The sequence below is a fragment of the Mastigoproctus giganteus genome, chromosome 10 (genome assembly GCF_048544385.1).
Source record: "Mastigoproctus giganteus isolate SK-2022 chromosome 10, ASM4854438v1, whole genome shotgun sequence".
In the NCBI taxonomy this organism is placed as follows: domain Eukaryota; kingdom Metazoa; phylum Arthropoda; class Arachnida; order Uropygi; family Thelyphonidae; genus Mastigoproctus; species Mastigoproctus giganteus.
This window is the reverse complement of record NC_143584.1, coordinates 80,483,120-80,504,814: the sequence shown is the minus strand read 5'-3', so window position 1 is coordinate 80,504,814 and position 21,695 is coordinate 80,483,120. Positions and strand designations below refer to the sequence as shown.

The window sequence follows — 21,695 nt, the reverse complement described above, 5'->3', positions numbered from 1 at the left end:
TAATGTGTTACTGGGTAACGAGTAGTTTTTTAAGTAAACTTTCATATTTATCGAGACCTACAAAGAAAACGACTCGTTCAAATTTTTGATTAAAACTGTATTGTATTTTATTGAATACTCACTTCAAAATGGTCGAAGTGTGCTGAGTAATTTTACAGCTCTGCGAATTATATCTACATATCGCCTAATTATATTTTATAATTCGGACTACCAACTTAGTGAGATTCTGAATCTCACAACAAATCTCTAAATCGCGTGGTTTCTATACTGTACAGCAGTGGTCTCAAACTCAAATTGCATGCGGGCCTTATGCACGATCTGAAAGCAGCTGACGGGCCAGAATTATTTTTTAACAAAATGAGAGTGAATATAAGCACCGTATTTACAACAAATACATAATTGAAATGTATTTGCGGGCCGTGAAAAATTGCTTCGGGGGCCGGATGCGGCCCGCAGGCCGCCAGTTTGAGACCACTGCTGTACAGTATTCTGCTAGATTTCAGTAACCCAGATTCTAGGTCAATTCATTGTCTGATAGCAACAATTGTCACAACTGCCTTGTCTAAGTTGCCACTAGAGGTCTTGAAGAATATTGCTATGTCAAAATGGCAGCTGTTGGGGATTTATCTGTCAACTGTAGTAAAACTAACTCCTTAAAGTCGGTTACGCCCACTTCAAATGATCCAACTTCCCAACAGGATGTCTTTATAAGTATAACCTCTTCAGAAAGAGGCAGTGTGAAATTAATGAGTGATTATGCATATGAAGTGGCAAATGATTATTCAAAATATGCTAAGGTCGATACAACATATGAGGTATGCATAAATAATATTGATTTGTGTTTCTTGTATAATTTTTCTCTTCGTAGGGAATGGTGTCAAAGCAGTAATAATTGCTATTGAAGCGAAGTTACAGTATAAAGTTTTTAATTGATCGTTGTTTTAACCTGTTCATTATATTATTCAGACCATATGCTTTATCGAACCATATGTGACCATATGGTTATGTGTTGAAATAATGCTTCTCGAGAGAACTCGTCATCAAAATAATATTAATAAAATAATCACAGAGACCCCTTGTGGATGTTTTAATTGCAGTATCAGTGAATGATGAATGCAAAATTAACTCTGCTGTGATCTTGAGTTCTTTTATTTATTTATTCTTAACCGTAGAACTGTGTAAATATAAGCTGGAAACAGTTTAATGGGACATGTTTTCTTTCTTTTTTTTTTTTTTTAAATAACCATAAATGAATAAATAAGATTGCTTGCAGAGTTTTTGTAACAACCAAAGTTTTCTTCACTTGCAAGGCTAACTTCACTAACTTTACAGAATTGGTTAACCGATTTATTTATTTGCATATTTTACACCTACAGGACATGTAGAACCTGAAGGTGAGAAAGTTCAGAAGAATTACAGAAATACATTGAAATTTATTCAGTTTTACAGGCTTAATGAAACAAAAGGTTATTTTTGGGCCAGGCATGTTCTGAAAAGAGAACAGAGAACTAACAAGGAAATGAGGAGTTCGAGGGGCAGGCAGTGAGAAATATATATATGTGTGTGTGTATATACACACATACACGTTACTGCATGCACTTAGTATATGTTTAGACAAAAAAAAAAAAGTAAAAGTAAAAAGTAAAAGAAAAAAAAAGTAAATAAAATCAGAAATTAATTTATAGTTTAAACTCCACTTTTATTGCAAAAAATTATAAGCCCCGATTTCAACTTGATGGGAACCCACAGTTCACATTTACCCTTTTTAGCATTCATTTAATGTACATATTGTGCTAGTGAATTCTTTAAGGGCAGACATTTAATTAGATTTATAAAATGAATTTAATATGGGTTTTCATGGATTCACATTTATAAATGTAAATTTCATCCAGAAAATCAACCACAGAACATCTGCAATTTACAAACTTAGGCCATAGCACAATATGGCCTAAGTTTTTGATGCACCTAAAACCGTACTGCAAACAAACATTTGGTGGTGAAGATCAGTAGTGTGGTGGAGGAACTGATTCTGATATTAGTGCCGATAGCTTATGGATATTTTATTATTATTATTATTAGCCATATGGTGCAAGGAAGCTTGAGGCTTATGCTGCACCAGAGAAAGAAAGAAAAGTCGAAAGGAATCACCAAGAAAGAGAAGAATGATGATATCCAGCTCAGGACCCTGGGTGTGCCAAGCCCATACTCTCCAGATGTGAGCCCCTGGGGGTGTGTGCCTCTGTGGCATACAACACACATTTAAACATAATGTTGCACACTGCAGGAAAAGGTTGCCCACTGCTGGTTATTGCTTAGCTGATTGAGGTCTTGCATATCTGAGTAGTACTTCTTTTATTTCCAAAAAAAAAAATAAATAATAAATAAACCTTCCTTCTAGAAACCTTTTTCTGGAAAGGATTACAGGGATTTACCATGTAGTTCTGCCTTGTCTTTAATATATGATACCAACTACCAAACTACCTCTGTTGCCTTGCCTCTTGCTGAGACCTATATGTGCAATAGTAAGCAGCATGATCAGTCCAGGTGAATAGTATTAGTAATCATTTGATTAACTTTATCCATAATCTTCAAGAATCAGCAATCCTATAAATAAGTGAGTCACCAATGGAGAGAGAAAAATCTCTTTAATAGCTTGGATTTCTGTTTCTTGCAATATGGTAGTTTTAATTTTTCTATAAATGTGCAGCCTTTACAAAATGTGTACAAGGCAAAACAGATTTATGTACACTGTTGGCTTCAAATTGATATTGTTAAATTTTGCCAAAGAACATGGAAACTAGGCATCTGAAAGATATTTTGGTCCTCCAGCCAAGAATAATGATACATAAATAGGGGAAGCAAGGGGAAGAATTACAGAAATTAGAGAATAGCAAATACTTTTTTCATAAGTAATTAGCAAAATGGCCACAACTGGATGAAAACAAGATTTTTCAGTTCAAGAAATTTTTGATTAATGCAAGTAAGAAATCACATTTTGAACTTGGACTGATAGGTAATATGGATAAAGTTCTCTTAACTTTTGATGTTCCATCAAACAAGACTGAATATTAAAGGCTAAAACTAATGATTAAAAACTTCTGGCTAAGAGCAAACCTGCTGCACTGTCTTAAAACGAATGATTAAAAACTTCTGGCTAAGAGCAAACCTGCTGCACTGTCTTAACATGCTGATGGCACAAAATTGCCTCCCTTTTTAATATTCAAAAGGAAGACTGTGCCCAAAGATGAACTTCTGTGAGGAATTTTTATTCATGTTCATAATAAAGGATGGATGGACAAAACAGAAATGAAGTGGTTAGAAAAGGTATGGTCAAGACATCCTGGTGGCCTGAAAAAGCTACTCCTATAGTGTGTGACCAGTTCAGATTATGCATAACAGAGGCAATAAAAAGGATGGACAGTTGCAAAATTAAATCTGTAGTTAGCTATGATTCCAGGAGGCCTTACTAGCTAAATGCGACCGATTGTGTCCCAAATTAACCCTTTAAAGTATTCATTCTAGAGGATGAATACTTTAAAGAAGAAGTGGACCAAATGAATGGCCTTACCGAATGACACCAACAGGATGAATGAAGCAACCAACTGTTTTTCAGATATATGAGTTGGTGAGAAATTTGTGGGACTAAAGAAAATTATTAAACCTTTCAAGAAATTTGTGATCGTGAGTGCCCCTGATACACTGTGATGAACTCTTTGAAGAAAGTGAAGTTCTACTCATAACATCAGTAATGATGAGTATGACTATAGCTTTTTTTGTTTTTTTTGGATTCTGCCACAACTTAAAGCTTAATTCTGTACTAAATTTTGTTTAACACCTTTCTCTGCCTTTATGCATATAAATGTAAAACACCACCAGAAGTTATATGATACACAGTATATCTGAGTTCAAAAGGTGCCCAGGTGCTGTGCTGTAATGCATATGAGCAGTCACTTTTAAGCGGTCAATTAAAGAGTTCCATAAATGTGAAGGCATGTGAAATAAACTACTACTCAGTATGGTCACATTGATTGAACACTTTGCAGTAATGCTTGACTTTATTTTTTTTTATTTATTTTTTTTTATGTAGACTTGGTACAGTACACAGTTTATATTCTTTGCTTGTATTTTTTTATTTATTTTTTTTTTTATGAAAACCCCAAACTCAAGAGGTATTAGAAACTATAGTGCTTAGTACTGTGCATGGATTGAATGATCATGATTTGACACCAATGATGTTAGTTTATGTATACAAATAAACTTTTTATGAAATTTCATGATTTGTTCTGATTTACAATGCAGCACAAAAGTAAGTGTTTGCTTTTAGCAATGAATTCCAAGCTTTTAATTTTAAACTATTTATGAATTTTTGAATACTGGGGATCTCAGAATGTTGATTTTTTTTTTTTTCAACATTCCAAAAATTATGGCACATTGAATGTGCTCTTCCAAATTTAGGTGGCATTGAATATGTTAATAAGTATTTGCATATGTTGAGTGTGGATTATATTTTGCACATTTCATTTATACAGCAGACTGCAGTAAAGATTATTTATTTTGGAATTTGTATTTCAAATGTATGTAATAAAATACAGCAATACCCCGCATAGCACTGATGATTGGTACCAAACTTCCGTGTTATGTGAAACTGTGCTGATTGAGGTATAATTATAATGGGTTTTAATTTAATGCATACCAGAGAAAGTCTATAAACAAATTATAATAAATGTATAAACAATTTGCACTTGATAGCCAATTAAAAGGATTTGAAATAAAAAATATTGCAAAAATTTTATTAATAAAACGGTAACATCATGAGAGATGAGAAAAAAGCTTTATTGTTTATTTAGGTATTTCAATAATGAAGTCTGGCAAAGTAGTCTCTTCTTTTTCTCAGCTTACAAGTCTTTGTAGTATCGAATCCCATCTTATAAAATTTGCCGTATCTTGATGTTACGTTCAACATTCCAATCTCCATTTATAATCACCTCGCAGGCCATGTCAATCCCCCAAAAAACTTTCTCCAATTCTTCTGTTGAAAATTCTTTTGATGCCACTTAGGTGTTATCCACTTCAGAATTATTTTCTTCTATTTCATATGCAGTTTGCTCATCAATTTCAAGAGAGTTGCATCATCTAAGCATGTGAGTCAATGTAATCATGTACCTTGGCAGTGTCCAAAGTTTCGAACCAAGTCTTTTTTCCAATCTTCATAATGTCTTCGGCAATTGTCTGAACTGATGATTCAAAACCAGTGATACCATTTACCAAACGGTATCAATGGTTGAAGCTTCAACTGCTTGGGAAAAAGTTCGCTGCAGGTAATACGCCTTGATCCATGGGGTGGAAGAAATCATATTTTTATATTTTAATTAAAATCAGAAATTTCAGGTTGATGGCCTGGTGCATTATCTAAAAGCAACAAAATTTTGAACTCCATCCCTTCATCTTTTCAGTAACATTAAACCGTCAAACAAATAATTTGTGAACCATTCTGTAAACAATTCTCTTATAATTCATGCTTTCTTATTGGATCACCAAGTTACGTAGTAGTAGTAGTGGCATGTGATGCAAGAAAGCAAATGTATGAGCTTATGCAGCATCAGCCAAAAAAAAAAAAAAAAATCACACCATTCCCTCCAAATGCCTGTCCAGTTCCTCCTTAAATTTATTCAACCTATCAACTTCCACAACAACAGATGGAAGTTTGTTCCAGCAATTAACCACCCGCTGGCTAAAGGCAAATTTCCGCACATCTATTCTACATCTGTCTTTTCTTAATTTGAATTTATGCCCCCTTAGGTTCGTAATCTGAACAAGTGGAAGGATCCCATCAGAATTCAGCGTGCTCAACCCATTCAAGGCCTTATATACCTCAAACGTGCAATGCGTTTCTTATACAACCCTTTAGAGCTCTTGGGTTTTCTGCTTTGAACACGAGTAGAGGCTTCAATTTAAAATCCCCAAATGAGTTTCCACCCAAAAAGTGTTAAACAATCTTTTGATGCTTTATATCCAGGTTGGGCTTTTTCATTTTCAGCTAAAAAAAGTTACTGGTTTCTAGGCTATTATTGGTTTTCTAATTTCCAGAACAGTCCAAGTTTCGTCGACATTGAAAATTTGTTCATCCTTGTATCTACCTTGTTCAATGATGTCTTTCATTTCACTGGGAAATCTTGCAGCAGTGTCTTTGTTTGCACTTTCACCTTCTATCCATATTAATAAAAGACGTTCCATATTAATCAATAGTGAACTTCTTTGCTTAGTTATCACTTTTGTCTGTAAGATGCAGTAGAAATTCCCTGCTCGTTATACTGATCGAATAATTCTTTTGAATAATCATTCGCACTGATGCTTCATTCATTCCATTTTCCCGCACGATTTTAGCATACAATGCACCATCTTCGTGGCACTTGATAATATAAAGGTTTTTTTTTTTTTTTCTAATGTAAGCCATTTACGTTTAGTAGCTCCACGTTCATTACTTTTCCTTTTTTGACTCGTCATTTCATATTTAAAGGGGTAAAAAATAAATTGTGAAATTAAAAGTTTGAAAAGCTATCACCGTGTCTCGTCAGGATGGAACACTGTTGCACATTGCCGCTGACTGCCTGAGGAGAGCTGTTGGTGCATTTGAGACAATAGAGTTGGCACTGCAGCATATATGTATGCATACCTAGGCTACTCCTAAAATCTGGGTACATTTTATTGTCTGTCAAATACAGTAAGTTATTGGTAATTTAGGTGTTAATCTGGAGGGGAGAGTTTTCAATAGTGGCAAGGTAATTAACTTATAGTAGTGAAAAACAATGTGGTTTCGAAAGCATGAGAGTGTGATGAATTTGATTTTAATTTTGCTCTAGTCTTTGAGAAAGGTATTGCTGTTGTGGGAACCAGATGGTAGATTTCAGTAATTAGGAATTGGAAGTATACAAAAATTTGCTTTAATTTTGCTCTAGTCTTTGAGAAAGGTATTGCTGTTGTGGGAACCAGATGGTAGATTTCAGTAATTAGGAATTGGAAGTACTGTATAAAAAAAAATTGCTTTAATTTTGCTCTAGTCTTTGAGAAAGGTATTGCTGTTGTGGGAACCAGATGGTAGATTTCAGTAATTAAGAATTGGAAGTATACAAAACTTTGCTTTAATTTTGCTCTAGTCTTTGAGAAAGGTATTGCTGTTGTGGGAACCAGATGGTAGATTTCAGTAATTAGGAATTGGAAGTATACAAAACTATTCTGAAGGCAGCAATTTATGCTTGTGGAGGAGGATTATAAATTTCTCACTCTTAAAAGCCAAGGAAGAATGCTAAACAGAGAAGTTTTGAAGTTCGAGGTATCATATTGTTGTTACAGAAAGGATGAATAGAGTGGATCATCCTTTCTGTAGATACCGAAGTACTTGAATGAATTAGATAGTTTAAATGAGAGAGTTTCTAATACAATAATCTGTGAAGAATAAGGGCCTAATTGCATGATTCAAATGTAAGTGACATAATTTTCATTTCAGTAGTTTAGAAATGTTTTTGTTGAGCCAAAGTGAAAGAGAATTTTGACAGGGCTTCAGTTCAACACTCAGTCACAAATTTGAGGACTGTGAAGTTCATTTGCACAGAGTTGCTCTTAACAAACAGACTAAAATACAGTTAACGGATTATTAATGTAAGTTGTAAACAGAAATGGATCTGAGGGTGAGCCTTGAGGGAATACCTTATGAAAAAAAAATGAACTAAAGTACATTCAGTTATTACACATAGTTGATTATTACTAAGCAGTGATTCAAGCAGATCCCTTATAAGGTAACATAAACCATAGGATGAAAGCTTGAAGAGAAGAAGATCAGTGTGATCATAGTCAAATGCATGTTAATCTTAATGAACAGGGCATCTGATTTCCTCTGTCCAAATTAGTTCACAGAAAATGAGAGAACAGGGCAAGATTTGAAAGAGTAGATTTACTAGGTTGAAAAGATATTGATCATTGGTAGAATATTTATACAGTAGGAGTTCAAAAATTTTGGCAGTTGTGTTAAGTATGGTAATGAGTCTATTGCTAAGCTTAGTTTTATCACATTTTTTTTTATGTATATAGATAATTTAGGCCTCTTTGAAAGTTGATGGGTAACTATTCTGAAGGCAGCAATTTATGAAATGTTTAAGATGGAGCTAGAGAACTATTACTGTTCTTGAAGAAAAAGAGTAAGAAAAAAGTTAGGACCAGGAGCAATGGAATCTGCTTAGTTGAGCAGATGGGCTGAGAGGTGGCAACTGAAGTTTAATATTGACAAATGTAAAGTACTGCATATGGGTAGCAGTAACCCCAGAGTAACGTATCAACTGGGTGGTACTACACTCAGAGTAGTGGAGAATGAAAAGGACCCGGAGGTAATTGTGCAGTCAGATATGAAGTTTTCTGAGCAGTGCAAAAAAGGCTGCAAGAGTAGCTCATGGTGTCTCGTCAGTGGTATACAGGAACTCCCCAACTTGTGTAATACTGAATTTACGCAAATTTGACTTTACGTAAGTTTTTGCCGACCGGTCCAAACTGAAAAAAATATGGAAACTTATTTTGCATCTGTAGAGATAAATGGAGGTATTGTGAAAATATTGTAATGTGAACCCAGTAACACTTTTTTTTTTTTTTTTTTTTTTTTGTAATTCGTTCGAAGTCCTTGGAAGTTGAAAATTTCGTTATATTACTACGCTGTTTATCTCTCTAAAAGGTCATATTTATAATGGAAATTGCACTATACTTTCGTCGTTATCACATGTTCCCATTATAAGAATCAATTTTGAACGCCTTTGTGATATTTTTCTAAAGCACATTTCTGGAGGTCATGACCAAAAATCAATAAAAACAATTGCACTTTCCAGTTTATTGGGCTTTTCTGCTAGCGCAATCTATTATAAACGGGTAGTAAACTCGATCTTATTGCATTTGCGATAATCCTGATAACTGGAATTCTGTTTGTTTTTACGTTACAGTATTATGGTGAAATGTGTTCCCCTTCACTGAAATCTTCAATCATATAAAAAACAAATTTTCAGAAGCTTCTCTTCATTCCTATTTACCTATTAGAATGACAAAGGGAAAGAGACAATGGAAAATGCAAATGCTGGCAGTGCTAGGAAACGAAACAAAATTGATTTAGAAATAAAAATGATTAATTAAGAAGTATGGAGCAGGACAAAGTTTATCATCTATTGCATGGAATTAGGTCTCGCTGCTTCAACAGTGAATAATATTTTAAAGGACAGTGCACGTATAAAAGAACATGTTAAAGGATCAACACATTTAAGATCAACAGTGATTACAAAAGAGCATTCAGGTGCTATATCGAAGATGGAAAAGCTATTAATAATATGGATGGAAAATCAGATTAAGAAACAAGTGCCCCTGAGTCCAATGGCCATTCAAGCAAAAGCAAGAAGTATTTATAAAGATATTAAGGATAAGTATGGCGAACCTCAAGCCAAGTTCGTGGCAAGCAATGGGTGGTTTAATAGGTTCAAGTATTGCACTGGTTTCCAAAATAAAGTATGCAGTGAAGTTGACAGTGCCGATTCTGCAGTTGCAGAGAAATTTTGTGATGTGTTGGAAAAAAATATTGATGAAGGCAGCTATTCAACGCAACAAATTTTTAATGTTGATGAGACTGCTCTGTATTAAAAAAAAAAAAAAAAAAAAATTGCCGGATCAAACATACATTGCCAAAGAGGAAAAGACAATGCCAGGTTTCAAGGCTTCAAAAGATAGGCCCACGCTCTTGCCTGGGGTTAATGCAGTGGGAGATTACAGATTAATACCACTGCTTGTATACCATTCTGGAAATCCTCTTGCATTTAAGGGCATCAATAAAGCCACCCTACCCATGCATCCATGCATTTCTGATTGAACTAGAGAGTATGGATAACCATATATCTCTTTGAGGATTGGTTTAAATGCTGATTCATTTGCGAGGTTGAAAAATATTGTAAAGACAGCGACATTCCTTTTAAGATTTTGCTTCTATTAGATAATGCTCCTGGACATCCCATGCATCTAGATGATTTCAATTCAAATGTGAGAGTCGTATTTCTACCGCCAAACACTACTTCACTCATCCAACCTATGGATCAGGGTGTTATTTTGAATTTAAAATCTTATTTACACAAAACATTTGTTCAGGCATTTCTGGAGTAGATGGTGAGAAAAATTTTATGTTAAGAGACTTTTGGAAATCTTACAATATTTACCACGCCACCTTAAACATTAATAAAGCCTGGGCAGAAATTACTGAAAGTTGTTTAAATGGCACATGGAAGAAAATAAATATGACCATGGCACGTAAAAGGCTTTGAAGTGTTTGAATCATATGAACAGGTTACAGACAAGATTGTAAAGATTGCAGAGCTACTTCAGTTGGAGGTTGATGCCAAAGACGTGGAGGAGTTAATAGAGGAAAAAGAGAAGGAATTATCTAACGAAGAACTTATTGACTTGCAGGCAGCGATAGTGAAAAAAGAAAATGCTGACGAAGCTCGAGATGAACCAATTGAGGAGCCGAGATGCTTCATCACTAGAGAGATGGCAATGGCATTTTGTGAAATTGTATTGACAATGGCAAGGTTTGAGAAGATGGATCCTGACAGTGAACGATTCTTAAAAGTTAACAGAGGGGTGAATGATATGCTTGCTTGCACAAAGAAATCCATGATGAAAAGAAAAAAGCCGCCATCCAGTCATCCATTAATGTTTTTTCTTAAGGTTCAGCGGCCGACCTCTTCTAAATCTCCACAGCCCTCAACCCCCACAGCGGTGTACTTATCAGCTGAAGACATCGAATCTGGCAGCGATGCTTAAGAGGTAAAACTTACTGATGTTATGCTGTCTCCTCTCTTTTTTTGCAATTTTTAAATTTTTTAAATTGCACACTTTTGTAATTTTTCCTACGCATGAGAAAAAAAAATTGAATAAGTACAATAAATAATTCTATTCACGTGTTCGTCGAACATTTCTTTTTTGATTCAATGAATTCAGTGAGCACAGTTGTGAGTGCTGCACAAGCATGGGGGAACTGACTTGCATAAAATCCGACTTACATAGAGTTCCGCAGAAAGCAACCCTTATGTTAATCGGGGAGTGGTTGTACAGGAATTTTGCTAGCAGGGATAAGTCCCCTTGTATAAGGCAATGGTCAGGGCGCACCTTGAGTACTGTATACAGGTCTGAAGGCCTCATTTTAGGAAAGATGTAGAGTTGCTGGAACGAGTACAGAGAAGGGCAACGAGATTGGTGAGTGGAACAAAGGGTTGGTGTTACCAAGAGGGTTGGTTTGTAAATTGCAGCTTCTGGAGACTAGGCACCTGCGAGGTGATCTAATTGAAGTGTATAAGGCCTTGAATGGATTGAGCAAGCTCAATACTAATGGGATTCTTCCTCTTGCTCAGATTACTCACCCTGAGGGGGCATAAATTCAAATTGAGGAACGACAATTGTAGAATAGATGTGCGGAAATTCACCTTTATCCAATGGGTGGTTGATAGTTGGAACAAACTTCCATCTGTTGTAGTGGAGGTCAGAAACTTAAATAAGTTCATGGCAGAACTAGATAAACATTTGGAGTGAATGGATGGGTGAAATGGGAAGGTGTGTTTTTTTTTTTTTTTTTTGGCCTATGCTATATGAGCTTTCTTTATTGCATCATATGCCTATGCTAATCTTTAAAATGAAAAAGTGGCTCACTGGAGGTCTTAGTAGTGAGGACTAATTTATCAAAGCAGTCATTTGTATTAAATTCACACTAATAATTGGGACAGAACATTTCTTTGGGAGAAGAAAGTTTTGAGAAATGAGTAGCAAAAAAGATTGGTGTTGCCAAGAGGAGAGTTGATTGGGACATGCAACTCATTGGGTTATAGGAATTCTAGATCTCATTAACTGTTGAAATAGCACCAGAAAAGTGTGGAATCGAAGTTCTGGATAAGTTCAGATTCAGTGAGCAAAGATAATTGGAACATTGTCATTGCATCATATTTTAACACAATGTCTTAGGGAAATGAAGGAAATGCAGCTGGAGTTTTGGATACTTTTGTGAAGGTGCTTTTTTGCAGTATATTCGATACACTAATTTGTTAGATATCAAATGAGGGAAGTCACTATGATTAGCAATAGATAAATGGGAATGAATGCAGAAATTGCAGAACAAAAGATTAAGTATAGATAATTAATGTAAGAAAAATCATTTCAAAATTTTGCATTGTAGATCCAACCAGAAACCAGTTTACAGAAGTTCAGTCAGTGTTCCTAAACCTTAAGGAAGTATCTGTCAGAAGCAGGTTAAAAACTTGAAGTAAAGAAATAAGTGAAAATAGGAGAGTGATTCTGATGAAATTGTCAAGCTTAGAAATTCTGGAGAGAGTTGATTTGTGTATAAAAGTCAAATCAAATTAGGAGTTCTTAGCTGAAAAGGCAGTTTTGAGTATGTGAATGTAAATCAACTGATGTAGAATTCTTTAGCTAGAGAATTAAATATCCTAAAATGAGAGGTGTTGCTTTTCTGTAATATAATATAATCATCGAATAGTAGATAAAAGTTGGAGGGACAAGATTAAAAAAAAAAAAACATAGCAGGTTTCCTGCAGTGGGTGTGAGTTTATTCAACTATAGCACTTTGATAAGGTGGTGGGTAAAAATAGCACCACTACCGTTTGAATCGACTGAAAGATAAATTGAATAAGTGCAGGGGATGACATACTATCAAGAACAGATGGCCCCTGCTGTTACACAGTTTACTCTGTGCTTGTCTACTATAGCACTTAGTTTTTTTTTATACCCTCCCCCAGAGTTATACTCTATCCTCCCACACAATTGCCAACTCTCCAGATTTACAATGGACGAACTGGCTTTTATAGTTAATTTAACATCTTGTCATCTTAATTTAGTTTGTTTACAAAGAATTTCTTGGTCGTTTTGCAGAAACAGTTTTCTCAGTCTTTTTTTTTGCAAAAAAAAAACTACATTAAAATTGGAATTTTTTAATAATTCTGCAAATTTCCGCTTATTTTCATTATCAAATTGGCCATCAGGTGTGTTGTGTTAGTCTACATTGCAAAATAGAAACACATGATAACATAGGGTGTCCGAAAAGTCTGGAACCAGTGGGATTTACACTACATATGCTTACTCTCTAGCATTTATAAACTCGCCTGCCACTTCCCTCAGGGTCCATCCCTGATGACCACCAAGAAGGATTATCTCCATCCTTTCATCCAGTGTTAATGCTATTTTTCACCTGTAAAGAAAAACATATTTTTACCATTGGTTCCAGACTTTTCGGACACCCTGTAGTTCTTTTCTCTGTGATGTGTGACCACTTCATCATACTTTGTGATGCAAATCTAATTAACTTTCTTTAATTAAGATGCCAAGTAAAATTTAAGAAGATATATTCAAGATTTGCATGTATTGTAACATCTGAAAAAGGTGAAATGTTTTCCTTGTACGTAGATGTGATTTGTGTACCATATGTAAGTGTAATTTTTCAACTTTATGCAGTGGGGGAAACACAATGTAATCAAACATTTGCAAACAAATAAGCATAAGGAGCATAGAAAGCAAAAATAGATGTAGCATTAATAGTATCAATGATGTCATACATGCCAAATGTTCATTTGCATATTTTATCATAGGACATAATCTTCCTCTGAGTTGTGCTGATCATGCAGATGTATTTTAGAAATATATTTCCTGATCATCATCATCAGCCATTTTAAATCCACTGCAGGATGAAGGAGTCTCCAGCAACTTTCCAGTTCCTTTTGTTTTGTGCAATGCCCATCTGTTTACTGCCTATGAACTCTTGAATTTCATCTGTCCATCTCCATTGTTGTCTCCCAGGTTTTCTTTTAACGCCTCTTGGGTATTATTCTGTTATTTTCTTAGTCCATATGTTATCATGTCTTCAAGCTATTTCCTGATAGTATAGTGAAATAGCAAAAAAATGCATTTGTGAAAAACTGCATTGTTAGTGAAGTTTCACAGAGAGGGAAAGGTAAGATGGCAATCCCCCTGAAAACTTGGAAATTTTTGATTGACACAGATGGCAGAAATAAAAGTGATTCCGAGTTATATCCTATAGTGATAATATTTTGTAATAAAAAAATGTCAAAGTGAAAGCAGCTTGCTCCCAATTCCAGCATTGGAAGATGACTCTACAGTGTACAGCATTGGAAATCTTCTGAACAACATGAAGTAGAATCTCTTTAAAAAAACTGACTGGTACTTAGTGTTGACAATGGTATTATGATTGGCCTGAAAACTGGTTTGGAAAGGGTATTTAAAGAGGAGATTGAGCACTTGGCTGTTCTTGTTAGGTGCCTCCGTAGCCAGGTGGGAAGGAGCAGCAGTGCGTAGCACACGGTTCTTGATTAGAACGGGGTTCGAGCCCTTCACCACCAAATGTGGAGGTTGCGGAAAGGTCAGGGAATGACCACCACATATCCTGGAGCAATATGGCCTTAGTCGCTAATGCTCCTAAAATCCAAATAACAAACAAAACAAACAAACAGCTGTTCTTGTTGACTTTTTAGTTTATGTGCTGAAAGAGAATTGCATGTGTTTTTGTGAAAGTGGGTTTATATTTTGTGGAAATTTACTACTATTTAGAAAGAAATGCTGAAAGAAAAGATTTATTTAAACAATTTCAACTTTATGCACGTCACTGAAACAGAAAAGATTTTGAACAGAAAAGACTAAACCAGAAAGATGATTCCGACTTAGTTATAGGCATTTTTGTGTAAAGTTCATAGGTAGTCTAAAAGAGACTATTTGTTTTTTGACTCAGAAAAAAAAACAAATATTCTCTTGCAAGTACTTAGCATTAGCAGAGGCATACGATGCAAGAAAGCAAGCTTATGCAGCATCAGCCAAAAAAAAAAAACCCACTCCCATTTCACCCCTCCGTTCTTTCCAAATACCTGTCCAGCTCAGCCTTAAATTTATTTAGGCTATCAACTTCCACAACAAAAGATGGAAGTCTGTTCCACCAATCAACTACCCACTGGCTAAAGGCAAACTTCTGCACATCTATCCTACAACTGTCTTTCCTCAATTTGAATTTATGCCCTCTCAGGTGATTATTCTGAGCAAGAGGAAGAATCTCATCAGCATTGAGCATGCTCAAATCATTCAAGGATTTATACACCTCAATCAGATCACCTTGCAGGTGCCTAGTCTCCAAAAACTGTAATCTGCAAAACTTGTCTTTCTTCGTAAGAGCAACCCTTTGTTCCCCTCGCCAATCTTGTTGTCCTTCTTTGTACTCATTCTAGCAACTCTACATCCTTCCTAAAATGAGGCCTCCAGACCTGTACACAGTACTCTAGGTGTGGCCTGACCATTGCCTTATACAAGGGGATAATCACCTCCTTATCTCTGCTAGAATAATTCCTGTATATTATTTATTGACAAGACACCATGAGCTACTCTAGCAGACCATCTGCACTGCTCAAAGAACTTCATACCTGCCTGCACAATTACCCCCAGGTCCTTTTCATTCTCTATCACTGTCAGTGTAGTACCACAGATTTGATATGTTACTCTGGGGTTACTGCTTCCCGTATGTAGTACTTTACATTTGTCAATGTTAAACTTCATTTGCCCTCTCTCAGCCCAGAGGTTCTCAACCTGTTTTTAATAACGGCACCCCTAAAATAATTTATTTTATATTGCGGAACACCTACTCAATTTTCTGCCTGTTAGATCTGATTCTCTCTCTGTGTGTGTGGTGTGTGGTGTGTGTGGTGTGTGTGTGTGTGTGTGTGTGTGTGTGTGTGTGTGTGTGTGTGTGTGTGTGTGTGTGTGTGTGTGTGATGTGTGTAAAATATTAAAAAATATATATATGTTATATGATATTTATTAAAAAAATATAATTATAAAAATTACATTTCATAATACAAATTATATATATACAGTATATAATTTTATTCTTTATATAGAGGCACTAAGTAAACATCAATTATAGATCACCACAAAATTAAAAAGATACTGTACACCTTTTTTATAATGAAATAAACATATAAATTAAAAAATAATAGTAAGTTTAAGTAATTTAAACCCAAATTACGTGGCACCCCTGGAATGTTGTTGCGGCACCCCGGTTGAAAACCACTGTCTCAGCCCATCTGCTCAACTTTTCTACATCCTGTTGCAGCAGTGTACTGTCATTAGTGTCCTTAACAACCCTGCCAACCTTCGTATCGTCTGCAAACTTGGACATTAAGCCTGATATACCATCATCAGTATCATTTATTAATACAGAAAACAACAATGGATCCAACACTGAACCCTGAGGAACTCCACTAATAACATTAGTTGACAAAGAGCAATGTCCATTCATTACCACTCTCTGTCTTCTCCAACTCCACGATCTCTTTATAGCAGCAATTTGCCTCCAGTGCCAGACTGCTCCAGTTGGTGCAGCAGTCTTTCATGTGCAACAGTATCAAAAGCCTTTCTAAGATCCAAATATATGATATCAAAGTTATTCCCTGCATCCAGTTCCTTTGTGACCACATCATAGTATCCAATCAAATTGGTCAGACAAGACTTTCCCTTAACAAAACTATGCTGTGTCCGAGCTATAACTGAAGTCTTGTCTAGATGATCCTGCATTGCTTCTTTAACCAGTGCCTCCATTAATTTCCCTGGAACAGAAGTTAAACTAACAGGTCTATAATTACTTCTGTTGCCCTTTGATCCTCCTTTGTGAATTTGGGTCACATTTGCACATCTCCAGTCCATGTGTACCTCCCCTGAGTCCAAGGAAGCGCTCAAAATTATGGCTAAGGGTTTGCTTACTTCCTCTGTTGCCTCCTTTAATATATCAAAATATATGATATCAAAGTTATTCCCTGCATCCAGTTCCTTTGTGACCACATCATAGTATCCAATCAAATTGGTCAGACAAGACTTCCCCTTAACAAAACCATGCTGTGTCCGAGCTATAACTGAAGTCTTGTTGATATGATCCTGTCGATATGAACTTGTCGATATGATTGTGTCATCCTTTGTGGATTGGGGTCAAATTTGCACATTTCCAGTCCATGGGTACCTCCAATGAATCCAAGGAAGCTCTCATAATTATGGCTAAGGGTGTACTTACTTCCTTTAATATAACTGGATGTATCCCATCCACCCCGGGTGCCTTTTTTATGTTTATCTTCAACAATTTCTCCTCCACTTTCCTCTCAGTTATTAAATATCATCTATCTCATTGCCAGAGTTTAATTCACCTCTGGCATTCTCCTCCCTGAAGAACTCCTCATGTGTGAATGTAAATGCAAAATACTCATTTAGTTTGTTAGCCACCTGAGCAGGATCAATAGTTGAACTATCAATATCCAGAGGACCAATCTGATTCATCCCTTTCCTTCTAGAGTTTACATAGGTAAAGAACTTTTTGCTGTTTTTCTTTGCATCCTTTGCCAAAGATTTCTCATAATCTGCCTTTGCTTGCCTAATCTCCTTTGTGACTTGGTTACAGACAAGCTTCTATGTCACCCATTAATTTATATGTATCCCATGCATTTTTCTTCTCTGCCACATGTCTCATTACTTCATCTGACATCCATTTAGGCCTAAACCTTGAACAATATTTTTTAGTTGGTATGTAAAGCCTGGTACCTTCCAAGATTAATTCTTTGAATGCCTCCCATTTTGAATTTGCTGTTTGGTCCCACCGTATAGAATTTAAATACTGTCTCAGACCACCATAGTCACTGTTACGAAAGCAGAAACCCTTCCCTTTACTCCTGATGGTAGTTACCTCTTTGAGTAAATTCCACTTCAGCACACTGTGATCACTGCCATCTAGTAGTGCCTTTATCTGCAGATTCTTAATGCATGAAGAATCACTACTGATAATCAGATCAAGAGTATTACTCCCTCTAGTTATTGCCTGAAAGTACTTTATTGTACTTTATTGCTTCTGAGGTAGTAATATACCTTATAAATGCTGAGATAGTACAAATGTCATCACTTTATGGTGCATCGTTTTCACATTTCACCCTTTTTTTGCAGACAAGTTTCCAATACTTCTTGGTGTTATTAAATATAAAGAAACAGATGAAGCAATACATGTTTTGTACCATCAGTTGGCAGTCTCAATGTGAGAATCAATGAGACACTATTATGACAGAAAAACAATTGTTATATACTGCTCCTTAGTTGGGGAACTAACAAGTGCACAATGAAGCTTAAAATAAAAAAAATTATTCCAGTCATGCATGACATTTTAATACTTCCTTAAGATAGTGCTGAGTGTGAAGGATATTCAGCCAGATGATGAGAAAAACAAAAAGTGAACTCTTATCTCTTTCTAGTGAAGCTTTGAAAAGACTCTTGACAGCAAGGCCATTGTTATAAAACAACTTTGACAAGCATTCCTGAAAAGGGCAAAGTCTGTAACAGTATATTTTCAATAAATTGGAATCATTTGATATCTAACAGAAAATCCAAAGAGAAAGGATCTCAAACATTAGCTTACCCAGGATTTCTGCAGACAGAAATCATCCTGGGTAAGCTAATGTTTGAAAGAATACTCTACTTGTAAGCAACCATGTGTATGTTGTCAGTGAAATTTAATTTTTAGTTCAGTATAGGCTTTAATAAAACTGTTTTGGCCCAAAAACTCTATTTTTCATTCTTACAATCCAGCTTTTTTGAAAGTCAAAATTTGGCAGCTATGTATATACAAGCGTGCTTCACAGATCCCACTTACAGTGTGTGTGTGTGTGTGTGTGTGTGTGTGTGTGTGTGTGTGTGTGTGTGTGTGTGTGCGTGCGTGCTCATGCGCACGTATACGTGCGAAAGAATTTAATTATCTTGAATATTTTTTGTATTCTTATCTTCTCTTAAATAGCACATATAGTGAGAGAGTATCTGTGTATTATTTTATTTTATTTTCTCATTAGAAACAACTACTTGAAGAAAATATTGATGACATTCTAATGAGGTTAGATGAATTTTGTGGATTAGTAGACATGGTATGTATATCTGTAAAGTACTTTTGTTATTTTCTGTTATTTTGAATTTTTTATTTATATTGTCATTTATATTTAATTAAACTTCTGATTTACATATTTTCATATTGAAGTTACATATTTTCATTACTATAAAAGAAGATAATTTTTTTTTTTCAGGAAAATTAGAGATAAATTTGAAAGTTGTAACTTATAATTACGTATAATTATATTTGTTATTACAAATTACATAATTTTATTTTATACACCTTGAATCAAGACAAACTTCACAGTGGAAGTATTTAACACATCTCTACCACCACAAAGGCACAGTCTGTGAAGTCTGTTGGCAAGTGTATGATCACCTTTTGATTACAAGATTTTATTAATTTGATTTTATAATTTGATTTATAAGATTACAACCATATCACAGAGATAGGTCCTGTGCGAATATGATGGCACCAGTGGTTAGGTTAATGTGAGGGATGATCAAAAAAGATCAAGACTAATTACTAATTTTATTACACAAAATGTATATTTATTAATAAAAATTACATACATTTAAACCTATCGGATTTTCATCTGTAACTTTTTTTTTTGTCTTTGTAATAATTTCTCAAAGCCAGCATCAATAAAATATAAAAAAGGATAACATACCCCACAAGGAAAATAATGAATGAACCTTGGACCAGTATGAAATTCTATGTACTACTTAACAAAATAACAGCAGAAATGTTGAAACTTTTTCAAAAAAAAAAAAAAAAAAACCTATGGGGAAGCTATTATTGCTCAGAGCCACTGGGTTTAGATGTCAAAAGTGGTTCAAAGATGGAAGAAGCAGCACATAACATGACTCTAAGTCAGGATATCTGTCCATGAATAAGTGATGTGACTATTGGTATAGCATCTACTGTCATCAGAATTTAAGGATAGTTGAATTACAGTTAGAGGCAGTGGATATTAAGTTTTATTAAAATGGCATAGTGATTCAAGAAAGTGAACTTATTCTGAATCCACTTGGGGAGGACTCATTATTCTTCTTTCTTTTTTTCAGCCTGATTACATCCTTCTAGCTTATTTAGGTCTTACTAGCTCTCTCTCTCTCTCTCTCTCTCTTACATTCATTTTGGTGTCCAATCCCTGTTCCCCTCCCCATTGTTTCATATTATTCCCATCATCCAAAAAGTGCTTAGTCCAGTTCTATCTTGAATTTTTCCCAACTTCCAGGCAACTTTTTCCCTCATTTCATAATGTGCTACCTGATGGAAAACTTCATGTCTTTCTGTATTGTGATCCTCCTATTCTTTCTCATCCTGGACATCTTTTAATTTCTCTGACTCATATCTATAAACTATTCTTGTATTTCTGTTCTTGAAGTACAATATTTTGCATTTGAATTTAGCTACCATTTTTCAGCCCATGCTTAGAGTACTGGCAAACTTAGATAGCTTCCCTTTTATTGTGTCATCAATATCACTTAGGAAGATAAGAAACAAGAGAGAGGTCAGAGCATTGATCTCTGAGGGAATACCACTTCTACTTGAGTATACTCTGCAACGTGCCCAGTTCTGACCACCCGCTGTCTCCTGTTCTTTAATCAATCACCAGTTCACTGATTGACCTTTTGTATGTCCTAATCCGCTCTGATTTATACATTAATTTGTATATTATTCTTATGAGGAACCATATCAAAAGCCTTACTAAGATCCAGATATATAATGTCAAAGTTGTTTATTGCATCTAACTGCATTGTAACCTTGTCATAGTGCATATTACTTTTGTCTAATTACTTTAAGATCTTTTAATATTCAAATCTATTAACTGTCTAAAGTAAAACTATATAAAGATAACTGTGGTTGAGAAAGATGGTATTTGTTGTCAAAAGCTTCCATGGGGTAATTATAGACATTTAATTGTGAGTAGTTTTATTTTTTAATTTACCAGATCTTTCAGGCACGATCTCCCCTTCACAAAATCATGCTGTAAAGAAGTCTCTCTCTCTCTCTCTCTCTCTCATTTAAAATAGTTTCATTTTATTTATGCAGTTTTATTTTATCCACTGTGCTGGATTTATATATTAAAATATATCTCAATTGGAGTCTGCTTGTTAATTATAAATAACCTGTATCGTGCTCTCGACTTCAAAGGGTTCTTTCAACAGTCCTGCTGTAGTAATTTACCAAGTCTGTCAGGCAAGATTTCCCCTTCACAAAAACCATTCTGGATTGTTGATTATACCACCACTTTGATCTTGCAAGTGACTTATAGGGATGCAAAAAGCATTTTTAAAAGAATATTTAGGAATGACATGTTTCTTCATGTTTGTCTCCCTCAACTCATTTTGTTTTTTTTTTTTTTTTGATCATCCGTCATATAACATTTAAGGTGTTGAGAGAGAGAGAGAGAGAGATGTAACATGTGGCAGATAAGACAAGTATTTAAGTATAAAAAGAGTATAAACCATTGGGAAACAGTGCTGCATACCATAAACAATAGACTTTATGCTGAACAAGCAGATATTTAACATCAGTTGTAAATCAAATGGGTTGATAGGCTGTTTTTCTAGGTGTACTGTGGAATTCTGTTGTCAGATAATATGAAGAGCGAGAGGATTATTCATGTATTGAAATACTATATATTTTGGTGTGGAGTTCACCTTTGAGTTCACCTTAAAAATCATCTAAAATTAAGGTTCATTTA

General features: G+C 35.1%; 1 protein-coding gene across 1 annotated transcript in view; it reads left to right on the top strand.

Moving 5' to 3' along the window:
• Positions 1-600: 600 nt before the first annotated feature.
• The window catches only part of Blos4 (biogenesis of lysosome-related organelles complex 1 subunit 4), a 75,055-nt gene continuing 53,960 nt past the window's right edge, over positions 601-21,695 (top strand). Inside the window, exons 1-2 of the mRNA XM_090382685.1 lie at positions 601-815; positions 18,948-19,019. Of these exons, the coding sequence (XP_090238811.1) occupies positions 606-815; positions 18,948-19,019 (282 nt within the window). The 5' untranslated portion in view covers positions 601-605. The remainder of the gene's footprint in view (positions 816-18,947; positions 19,020-21,695) is intronic.